This window comes from Haliotis rufescens, unplaced genomic scaffold (assembly GCF_023055435.1).
Source record: "Haliotis rufescens isolate VD_foot unplaced genomic scaffold, xgHalRufe1.0.p SCAF_19, whole genome shotgun sequence".
In the NCBI taxonomy this organism is placed as follows: domain Eukaryota; kingdom Metazoa; phylum Mollusca; class Gastropoda; order Lepetellida; family Haliotidae; genus Haliotis; species Haliotis rufescens.
In genome coordinates, this window is record NW_025963879.1 from 9337501 (window position 1) to 9349781 (window position 12281).

The window sequence follows — 12281 nt, forward strand, 5'->3', positions numbered from 1 at the left end:
GGGAGGAAAGCCCGAAGTCTCAGACGTTTACCACTTTACCCCCCTCAGATGTGTAAAAGATAAGCTTGAAGACCTTGCAACTCTAAACTTACAATCAGTTTTTTAATCAGCCCAATCACTAAGGATGAAGTCCGCCTCGTCATTGATAGAGCGAAGCTTGGTAAGGCAGCCGGTTTAGATAACATACTGTTATCGTGTACATATTTGTCCCTATTCGTAGAAAAGTCCTTACATTATTTTAAATACAATTTATCAAAACTACAGCTTATATTATAATAAAATATTCCAAACTTAATCTTATATACCTGTATATCCAAATTCTTGTACATTTAAAATTAGCTACCTTTATTATTCTACTTTTTTTCATTTTAATTAATTTACTTTCCATATGTTTTATATGAACTTAATATTACTTTGATGAAAGTTATCCAGGCTTTTTCATTTTACATCCCACTTACATAAACAATAATCCGTCCAAATTCATACCCATAAGGCACAAAATCAACATGCCCATTGTCCAAACATAATCCCCTGCTATTTTAATTCTATACCCGTCAACGCAAGGCAAACATTATACCAGTGGCAACTTCAATGCTGCTGCTTACCGCGAGTAGGTACTGGCACCAGAACTTCTGCCTTTTATGGCAGCACATGGACCCGGTTTGATCTTCCAACACGACAATGCCAGACCCCACAAAGCAATTTCGACAAGGAATTTCCTTCAGAATGCGGGAGTCAACGTCATGGACTGGCCGTCAAGGTCTCCCGACCTCAATCCCATCGAACACGTCTGGGATGCTATTGGCAGAAGTCTGCGCACTCTCCAGAACCAACCACAGAATTTGCAAGATCTTGGCACCATTTTGCAGCAACAATGGCGTCGTCTTCCCAATCATGTGTTCACAAGCATCACAAGGTCCATGCAGAGGCGTTGTGTGGCCATACACGCTACTGAACTTGTGTGCCATCAGATTCTCGTGCTTATATTATAATAAAATATTCCAAACTTAATCTTATATACCTGTATATCCAAATTCTTGTACATTTAAAATTAGCTACCTTTATTATTCTACTTTTTTTCATTTTAATTAATTTACTTTCCATATGTTTTATATGAACTTAATATTACTTTGATGAAAGTTATCCAGGCTTTTTCATTTTACATCCCACTTACATAAACAATAATCCGTCCAAATTCATACCCATAAGGCACAAAATCAACATGCCCATTGTCCAAACATAATCCCCTGCTATTTTAATTCTATACCCGTCAACGCAAGGCAAACATTATACCAGTGCATTGTTTTTAGAAAGTAATCCTCTTATCGTTAATGTCAAACAGCAGGTTAGTAAAACTTGGGAAATCAGTCAGTCATTACAAGCCTTAGGTCAGAAATCCTTATCCAATCAAAATTGGCGTTACATGTTTTGGACCAATAACAGTAAAGGCGCAGTTCCAGCTCCTCGTCCTCTCAACTATATAAAACCAAGCAGATGCCCCTTTGGTATCACATCTGCTCAAGAATAAATACTGGAACTGTCTCCATCAACTCTGTGATTTATATTCTCAACTTTATGTTCTAAGGTAAGCTGGTTTCCCTTGTTCAAATTATTTTGTGTACTTATTTTTTAGAAATGTTAGAAGTTAGACCAAATAACTCTGTTTAAACATGCAGTGAAGTTATCTCACTTGAACTGAGCACAGGTAATGTATTTATGTTGTCGTTGTACAATGTAAGTAATTATTTGGAATGTTTGTGTTTCTAACGTTTTATTCAGTGTTGTTGCAATTAATTATAAAATGCAGTTCATATTTTTATAATACTGCTAACAATTATCATTAATTGTATGTCATACTTTGTTGTGATTTATTGTATTTTAAAAGTATTATACAGATCTCTCAACATTGTTGAGTTACCGCACATTTATCGTTAATGTTAGTATTATTAATAATATTGTAAACAGGCTAGTTTAAGGAAATGCCAAGGGCAATACCTATCATAAGCCTCCAGCTTTTTGAATGTGTACATATCTCAGCCCATATTATTAATATACATAAATTTTCATTATCTTGATAGATGCAAAGGTGGTAGTCTGTATATCTGTGTAAGTGTATGTGCTTAGTCTCGAGTTTAATTATGTCCTTTCTACTTTCAGTATCCAGTTGATTGTAATATGTAAATGATATCAGTGAGTGAGTGAGTGAGTTTGGTTTTACGCCGCTTTTAGCAATATTCCAGCAATATCACGGCGGGGGACACCAGAAATGGGCTTCACACATTGTACCCATGTCGGGAATCGAACCCGGGTCTTCGGCGTGACGAGCGAACGCTTTAACCACTAGGCTACCCGACCGCCCCGTAAATGATATCAACTGTAGCCAGTCATCTTCCCGCCATTATCAACTCTACCATGCTAATTCCCCCAACAATCAATTATCAACTCTATAAGCTTATTCCCTCGAGAATATTCATTGATTAAATGTTAAATTGCAATATTATATAATATCTTATGTACATCTTTATTATTGTAATAACTTGAAATTGTGTATTGAATGTATCTATACTGAGTCAAATCAAAAACTTCACATTTTTAAAAGTAATCCCATATATGATATACAACGGACAAATGTAACAGAGAAGGTAATTTTTAATAATTAATGTCCAAAGAAGGATTTTAATAAACGGTGGTAACCATAATTTGTTCCAAGCACCTACGGTATTCGGTAATAATATCAACAGTTTAAATCATAAGTCCCAAGCACGAGAATCTGATGGCACACAAGTTCAGTAGCGTGTATGGCCACACAACGCCTCTGCATGGACCTTGTGATGCTTGTGAACACATGATTGGGAAGACGACGCCATTGTTGCTGCAAAATGGTGCCAAGATCTTGCAAATTCTGTGGTTGGTTCTGGAGAGTGCGCAGACTTCTGCCAATAGCATCCCAGACGTGTTCGATGGGATTGAGGTCGGGAGACCTTGACGGCCAGTCCATGACGTTGACTCCCGCATTCTGAAGGAAATTCCTTGTCGAAATTGCTTTGTGGGGTCTGGCATTGTCGTGTTGGAAGATCAAACCGGGTCCATGTGCTGCCATAAAAGGCAGAAGTTCTGGTGCCAGTACCTACTCGCGGTAAGCAGCAGCATTGAAGTTGCCATGGATGACAAGAAGCCTGAAACGGGCATTGCCACAGAAAGCACCCCACACCATGACACTTCCGCCTCGAAATCTGTCAACTTCCGGTACACAACACTGGGCGTAACGTTCATGACGGCGCCTCCACAGCCTCGCCCTACAATCAGCAAATCGAAGATTAAATCGGGACTCATCACTGAAGATCACTTGATTCCAATTTCATCGTAAGTGTCGCTGTGCCCACAATTGACGTTGACTTCTGTGTAATTGAGTCAGAATCGGCCTGCAGTATGGCCGTCGTGCTTGAAGGTGAGCAGTTCTCAGATGGTTTTGAACAGTTTGCGCAGTCAGTCTACCCCTAAACAGTACATTTCTGGTTGATGTAGCCGTCAAAAATCGGTTACAGAGGTGACGTAAGACAATCTGACGATCCTCTGCATGTGACGTAACACGTGGTCGACCTGGCCGAGGGCAATCAGCGGTGGTACCCGTTTGCTGTAGACGCATCTGTAAATCATAAACAGTCCGTCGACTACAGCCCATCGTCCTTGCAACTTCAGCTACGGACGTTCCCGTCTGCAACATGCCGATGGCAACGTTCACGTTGCACATTTGAAAGGCGTTGCATGACAAATGGCCGTAAAAACTTTTGTTTTCTTGTGTTTTTCTTTTTTTGTTAATGACTGCTAACAAGTATGGCTGAAAACACGTGCGGCATTATGGCCACGTGACCAGTTGCACGTGAAAAACCACTTTTGACACTATAGTGCTGTGCACATGATTTTGATCGATTCACCTGCACAAAAACGTGTGTTATCTGAAGACAATACCTGGCCATTACTGTTTAAATACACAATAAGGGCCCACAATGATAACTGGTCAAAATGTTCAAATTTAAGCATTGTGAAGTTTTTAATTTGGTTCAGTATAGATCACATCTGCTCAAGAATAAATACTGGAACTGTCGCCATCAACTCTGTGATTTATATTCTCAACTTTATGTTCTAAGGTTACCCAAATATATGTGAGAGCGCACAGCACGCACGCGTTCTCAGTTGGTGGAAAGGAAAGAAAACGGTACCTCCATGAGTGCAACCAAGTTAAGAGGAGCTACACCTTCCATCTTCCCCTACGCTCTTCGCAGTCAAGTCTCCCAGACCAACCGGCCCCCAACAGCCACCTGCAAGTTCAACAAGATGACCAGCTCCGAGATATTCAGCAGAACCAGCTGCAACATCAACAACAAAATCACCAGAACACCCCAATCCAGACCTCCAGGAAGAAGACCCAGAAGTTCCTGATGTTCCATTTACAATGGCGGCAAGTGTAGCATCTGTTATAGACAAATTCACTGGCTCCGAAAATGTGGATCTATTTATAGGTCGTGTAAAAGATGCATTTAGGATATATAAACTCACCGATGAGCAGCAAAAACTGCAATTGCGAACCCTTTTAGACCCTAAAGTTAAAGAATGGTTCAATAGCAAGGCATTCTCTATGACAACCTCTATTGATACCCAATTGCAGGCTATTAAGGATAGATATGTTAAAAAGAACTTTAACAATTCATCCTTATCCATCAAACAGTCACCAGTAGAATCTGTAGATGACTATCTAGACAGGTATCAGAAATCTATTGTAGGCCAAATTATACCTGAATACCTACAGCTACAAATAGTTATGACAGGACTTCGTAACTCTCTTCAATCCACAGTAGGTAATAGGGACCCTAGAATCCTGACATAGTTCCATGAATACGGCAGGCTTGCAGAACAGTTCGAGTGTAGAAACACCAATGTTGTGGCAGCAACTCCCATTGAACCAGAATCATCACTGACAACAAGGGCTCTCAAAACTCTGATGGAAGACGTCTATGATCTGAAACAGAGGTATGAGCAGTCCAGATTTGTGTCTAAGACCCCGTTCCACCAGCCACTGCAGCTACAGCCTTGGACCCAGCAGCAACTCCAGTCTTGGACCCAGCAGCAACCCCAGCCATGGACCCAGCAGCAACCCCAGTATGGACCTATGCAGCAACCTCATTCCTGGCAGCAGCCCCAGCAGTCCTACCCCCAGCAACCTCAGCAACAGATGTTCCACACTCATCTGCAGAACCAAATAATGCCTCAGCAAAGCAGTCGGCAGAACTGGACACCTCGACATGGGCAGTCCCAGAACAACTTTAGAGGACAGCAAAGAAACTGTAACGGATGTGGAGGTTCTTGTCCAACTCGTAAAAGTTGTAAATCTTTCAGTAAACAGTGTACCAAATGTCAAAGACTCCATCATTTTGCTGCAGCATGTAGAACATACAAATATCAATTAAATCAATAGGATAATGCGCCAGGTCCTTCAAAGGAGGCCAGGCACAACTGTGGCAAAAACATTAGTGCTATTCCACCTTCTACAGCCCCAAATAATAAGCATCTCAAAAATCCAAAATCATCAAGCAAAAGTCATCAAAGTTCTATTGCCCCCTCTATTTGTATTGTTGCTCCATTACTCAAAAATACCATCCATATCTCCATCCATAAAATCCATACCAATGGACTCATTGACACAGGGGCTCAAATTTCTTGCATTTCTGAAAAATTCCTTTCGAAAGCAGGCTATTCTTTGGCAAACCTTCAAAAATCAAAATATCATTGGTGTTGCAGGAGAGATCCATCCTGTTCTAGGCTGTATATCACTTCCAGTTAAAATTTCAAATCTAACAATAGATCACATCTTTCATGTATTCCCTCACTTGCACCATTCACTTATCCAGGTTTGGATTTTCTTGATGCTAACAAAGTCACGGTCTGTTTGGCTACTCGTTCTGTACTTATTCATGAAGGTCTCATTCAAGTTAACCTCGTAGAGACAAATGCTGGTGTAGATAGATCATCCAAATCCATTTCCATTCCCCCTCACACCCAATGTGTGTCTATCTTCTTGAACCAGCCCCTCAGTTACAGAATCTCCTTTTACACGGACAACAGGTAAGACTTCTGTTATGAATGTCACAGAAGCTCCAATCAACATTCCCCGATGAAAAGTGCTAGGAACCCTGTCAGATGTTGATGAATCCTTCATTCAGCCCTTGGACCATGACAAAGAACAAGCTGGTGTTTTCAACATACAACCATCAAAGGTTAGTGCTAAGTCTGACATTTCATTTGATCTCTTTGATTCTGATCTTACTGAAGACCAGAAAAATCAGCTGGAGTGTTTCTTGCACTCCCAACGCTCTGTCTTTGCAAAAGATTGGACTGAACTTGGTAAAACAGATCTGCATTGTCATGAAATTAAGACGGGTGATGCAGAACCTGTGCGAATGCCATTTTATAGACAGTCTATCCAAGTAAGGGAAGAGTGTTCAAAGCAGATGTGAGAAATGCTTGAGGCTGGTATTATTGAACCCAGTGAGTCAGAATGGAGATCACCTGTTGTCATGGTGCGTAAGAAAGATGGCACCTACCGTTTTGCTGTGGATTACAGGAAGCTTAATGCCATTACAAAAGGTATGTACTTTCCTCTACCAAGGTTTGATGACGTCATTGATACTGTTGGTAATGCAGAAGCACAATACTTCTCTGTTCTCGACTGTGCTAGTGGCTTCTGGCAGATTCCATTGGATAAATCAACCAAACACAAATCTGCTTTCATTTGTCAAGATGGTGTATATCAATGGAATCGGCTACCTTTCCAATCTACTATTTCAAAAGCACTTAGAGAAATCAATTGGAGGTATTTGCTTGTATATGTCGATGACATAATCCTGTTCAGCAAATCCTTTGAGGAACATTTAGGTCATTTAAGGTGTGTCTTCAGTAAGTTATGTCTTGCCGGCCTCACCCTCAAACCAAGCAAATGCAGATTTGCTGCCACATTTTCACTCGAAAAGGCATCCAGACAGATCCAGAAAAGGTAAATGCTGTTTCTTTTCCTCAGCCTAGAACTCAGCAAAACATTAGACAATTTTTAGGCCTTGCAAGTTACTATCGCAAATTTGTCAAAAACTTTTCAAAAATTGCTGCCCCTTTGAATAAATTATTGCCAAAAGATGGAACCTTTGTGTGGTCTGAAGCTTGTCATATGAGTCCTTAAAATCTGCCCTCATTTCTGCACCAGTACTTGCATACCCAAAGTTAAATGAACAGTTCATACTCACCACGGCTGCTTCATCTGAAGCAATTGGCTTCATACTTGGTCAGCTTGGTGATGCTGGGAGAGAACAGGTTATTTCATATGGAGGCAGATCGCTTCATCCTTTTTAAAGAAAATGGTCCATAACCGAGCAAGAAGGGCTTGCTGTCTTGGAAGGCATAAGACTATTTCATGTTTACTTGTCTAGCCAGCACTTCAAAGTCTACACTGATCACAAAGCCCTTATTTATATCCAGTCTTTCAAGCACAATGGCATAGGTAGACTCGCCAGATGGTCTATAAAGCTTCAGCAATATGATTTTAACATTGAGCACCGTCCAGGAAAGAAGAACGAGAATGCTGATGCACTCTCAAGAAGATCATATGCAGAAACCCAGCATCTACCAGATACCGAAGACCTTCACATCTGTTGCCATGGCTTCATATTACACCCCTGCCCGACAAACAGATGATCCACAAGATGCTGAAACTCCAGACAACTCACAGCTGTCTACAGTTACCCAAAAGCACATCTCCATCACATTCCACTACACCAAGGAACTTCCAGTAGTAGCTACCACCAGCATCCAATATGACACCACAGAGACTGATATTGGTGCAAGGCAAAGAAGCTGTCCAGATTTCAAGCACATCTTTGCATATAAGGAAAAAGGAGAAATACCGGGTGAGTATACAGAAGCTCAAATCAGAAACCTAGTAGGAGTCTCAATGGAATATGAACTTCTTAATGGAACTTTATACCATTTCTATCAACAAAAGCACTGTGGTTCCAAGCCCAACAGACATGTCATCATAAGACAATTGGCCCTACCTAAATCTGATCGTTTGGAAGTTCTTAAAGGGCAAGTTCACATGAAAATAAACCTATTTTTCTTGTACTTTTTCATGATGAAATGTATTTACCTAGTAGTTTCGGAGGCAAAACAATTAAAATATCACACGTATCTAATTTATTTTATTCATAAAATCGGTTCATATTTTTCACATTTACAGAGAGTTCTATTTCCATAAGAAACACACGATGGCATATGCCCCTTGCAATATGACGTCATTGGTGCCAATTGATAAAGGAATGACGTCAGAAGACTTTAATAGACGCGTTTCACGTGGTGTATGTAGAGGTGTGTGGTTCTATCTTCTCAGATGCGCATCCTATTGTTTTGTTCGGTTCCGAGCTGTCCCAAGATACAACGCTAAGCACAATTACTCTAAAATTATTTCATTTTCCAAAATCGCGACTGAGAAGACAACAATGCATGGATAACATACTGTAAGATTCGCGATTATGGTTGGAAGGGTCTGTTGTATGAATTGCGCTTATTCTTTCATTTGTGTTGCGCATATTTGCTCTTGCTGAGCTGCTGTCGTCTTCCGTGAGAGTTTAGATACCTGCTGGTTCTGAAACCACAGGACCATATGTAACTATTAATAACAATAAAAAAAACACTCGCCAAAAACTTATAGACGAGGCCAAAGACCGTTTTTGTTTCTATTATTAGTTACATGGTCCTGTGCTGAAACTGATCGGAAGCGGATGGTGTACGATCCTTATATGGAAACGGGCTAAAGGGACAGCACTCTCATCAAGAGGGTTTCCCTGACTCGGATCCTTTTGTAAACAAACGCCATAAAGTTGAAGTAACTCAATCAGGTAAGTTTGCTGTTTTAGTTTATTCTAACCACAGTGGTATTTAAGAAATGTATTTTAGCAGGGGTAGGGTGATATTTGTACATAGTTTCACTTGATAATCATGAATATCCGTGATGTTGTCTCGTTCACATGTTCACTTCCTGCATGGTTATGTCGATACTCCTGATCAGCTGATCGTTGCAATATGCAGCAAACTCCTGTTGATGGAGTAAGTTGTGTTACGTAATGTTTTAGTTTTACAGCCATTCCCGTCTGGAATTAACACAAATCATCTCATTTCAGTAATAAATAAACTTTATAATAACACAGAAAAACAAATTATAAATCATATAAACTCATTGAAATTCTTTGTGTTGAAGCAAAAAGCCGCAAAAATACATCGTTGCAACATGTTTATTTTTTTTATTTATGCTTTATATATTTTTTATTTAAAAAGATATCTGGTTTTGCTGGTTTGTAGCTGACAAAATATCCAGTCACTATTCAAAATCATCGCCCACCCACCACCTAAAATATTCAAATTTCATGTTCAATGCAATTTACACACATAAACAATTTATAGCACATTTATACATGAAAAAAATCAAGTTACCATTTTTTATTTTGTGATAGTGAGATATAGATGACAAAAGTGTTAATGTTTCTATGTTGTATCTTTCAAATATGAAGTTTAGAGCCAAGTCATGCCAGACACCGATGCCCAGAAAGTACAGGTCCCCAGTCCATCATGGTGTACAGTCACTGTCCAATGTACACCAGAAGCATGGCACACCATGCTTCACAGTATGAGGTACAAAATAATATTTTGACAATAAATAATCACACAATGTAAATACTATATGCAAATAGTTTCTGTATTGAACTATTTTGTGTATCTATTATATTCTATATTGTTGTCTTTTGTTGTAAAAGTGTAGTGTGGATGACAAATGAAAGTATACTATGAATGACATATAAAAGTTTAGATCTGATACAATTTGTACACAGTTAACTGATGATATTTGTATTCAGGCACCCAGTGACATGCCTGACACTGCTGAAGATTATTACCACCTTCTTTAACAATTATTTAGTTAGTGTACATATTATTTTGAAAAATTTATGTTAAAATTATTTATATATTTTTCAGGTCCCACAATGATTATATGGAAGAGTATAAATGCGACGAAACCCTTTCCATTTTCATATGAAATCTCTGTAAAAAACAGAGTCGATGATGGTACGATTCTGACTAAATCATGAGCACGGGTTAATGAATCGCTATCAAATAGTGATAATACCAGGTGTTCGCGAAAGGTGAGAGTATCCTGCCCCACCGGTGGCAGAAGAAATCCCTGGTGTTGAGATCCTTTTTCAATGTGTGCAAATTGTGTTTATTTTCATGCAGAGTTACAAGTCATAAAATATTAGAATGTCTTGTGAGGAAATGTGCTTCAGACAACAAGAGAGCTGTACTTTTGAAAGAGTCAACCAGTGCACTAACAAGTTGCCACTGAGCATTTAGCCAGTGCTTGTGATATTTTCTTCAGTCTTTTCCCCCGCCTTTGCCCTTGCCCCAAACTACCTCATCCAGCATCAGCCACCCTGTTTTACAGAAACTTATCAAATGAAACAGCAAAAGCTGATTGTTGTCAGAGACCATAAAACAAGATTGCAATGAAAAAAGTTTATTTTAATGAGCATAGAGGAAAACATTACATACATCAGATGGAAATCTTTCACGAATCACCTCGACAACACAAGATGGAATAACTTTTCTCTGATTCTTCAACTATTTCTGCAAATCCCCAAAGTAAACCTCTTGTTTATGAGGTGTAGATAGATTCTGAAATGAAAAAGTGTCTTTTATTAGTCAAGCTATACACAACATTACAAAAAATATCATAACATTTACGTATATATTTTTGTCATTCAATCTGGAGGGATGCCTATATAAGAAGTAACTTGTATTGATGATATATGCATAATTTTTATTACATGTTAATAATTCAATAAATACCAAAACAGTTTATAGTTCTATCATGTTGACATGATGTGTTTATTACTATAAGTTTGAATACTTCTTGAAATATTGTGGGCATGTTTCAATATCACTGATGTAATTTAATAACCTTACAAGTTACATATGTTTTCACAACTTGCTGGCAAATAAACATTTATGGTACTGTAGATTTATTTTACTTGTCAGATTTGTTTGTTGTGCATCATAGATCTTAAAATGCATAATAAAATAAATTGATGAAAATAAATCATATTATATGTTTTCTAAACTATATTTCAAGTGTTAATATAAAAAAGGGTGGTGGGGTAGCCTTGTGGTGAAAGCGTTCAATCGTCACCCTGAAGACCCAAGTTCGATTCCCCACATGGGCACAACATGTAAAGCCCATTTCTGGTGTCCCCCAGTTGTGATATTGCTGGAATATTGCTAAAAGCGGCGTAAAACCCTACTCGCTCACTGATATAAAAAAATGATTGCATATTTCATTTGCATTTTAGGGGGTGGTTGTTACAGACGTTTTGCTCAAAAGGTCAGGTCGGGAGGTCCAAATTTCCAAACAAAGATTTACAATTTCAAATATTTTTCACTAATATTCAACAAGTTTTACTTATAGTTTCTGAGATAATTTATATGTATTGATTGTGACAGTAAATGAGCTTTTTGTAAACATTTTACATATATTTGGTCCACTCAGTTAAACAACCCACTGTTTTTTATAATTAATTATATATTAGATATTTCTTCTTTTTTATAGTTTCTAAACGTTTTTAAAAAATCTGGCCTCATAATAGATGATAAATAGTTTCCCTGCAAAGTTGCAATGCATTTTCTATGAATGGCTGTCAGAACAAACCAATAACCAATTATCTATAATACTCGGACCCCATGGTACCGCGGCATTCATCGTATCGCGGCATTTGTGATTTCCGGTAGTTCACGCGGGACACGCCTCTTAGCAGCTGTCTATTGATGCTAATCAGTAACCAGGAAGTGCTCACTTCGTAAACAATTTCAATTTCCTCGGAATGTTCCGTCTGCTGTAAGTAAGGAGTTATTAATGCGTTGATACATATTTCTGGCATCTGTTGTAATATTGCCTTACCCCCATCTATCAATGGCCAACGATATAACCCGCAGTTCCCCAAGTAAACTTTCTCTATCGACCTGAACTAGATCATCTGCATATTCATGGCGACTAATGAGGTAACGGAAGTTACGTAGTCCGCACATTTTTTCCCGCTCTGTGCCCAGAATCTATTGTATCACTAGTAACCAAAAGATAAATACATACTTAGGGCATACTAGGAGTGCTTTTTATATATTTATTGTTGACTTTTAAC

The 12281-nt window shown here is 38.7% G+C and overlaps 1 protein-coding gene and 1 long non-coding RNA gene across 2 annotated transcripts; both read left to right on the forward strand.

The window, feature by feature from the left end:
- Window positions 1-4224: 4224 nt before the first annotated feature.
- LOC124113316 (activating signal cointegrator 1 complex subunit 2 homolog) lies at window positions 4225-7398 on the forward strand. The gene is made up of 3 exons (XM_046473599.1): window positions 4225-4432; window positions 4947-5357; window positions 7253-7398. Exons 1-3 carry the CDS (start codon window positions 4225-4227, stop codon window positions 7396-7398), a joined length of 765 nt encoding a protein of 254 aa, XP_046329555.1.
- Window positions 7399-8800: 1402 nt separating this feature from the next.
- LOC125381652 lies at window positions 8801-11813 on the forward strand. The gene is made up of 3 exons (XR_007221939.1): window positions 8801-8939; window positions 9609-9729; window positions 10069-11813. It is a non-coding gene; the product is annotated as an uncharacterized LOC125381652 (long non-coding RNA).
- The last annotated feature ends 468 nt before the right edge of the window (window positions 11814-12281 follow it).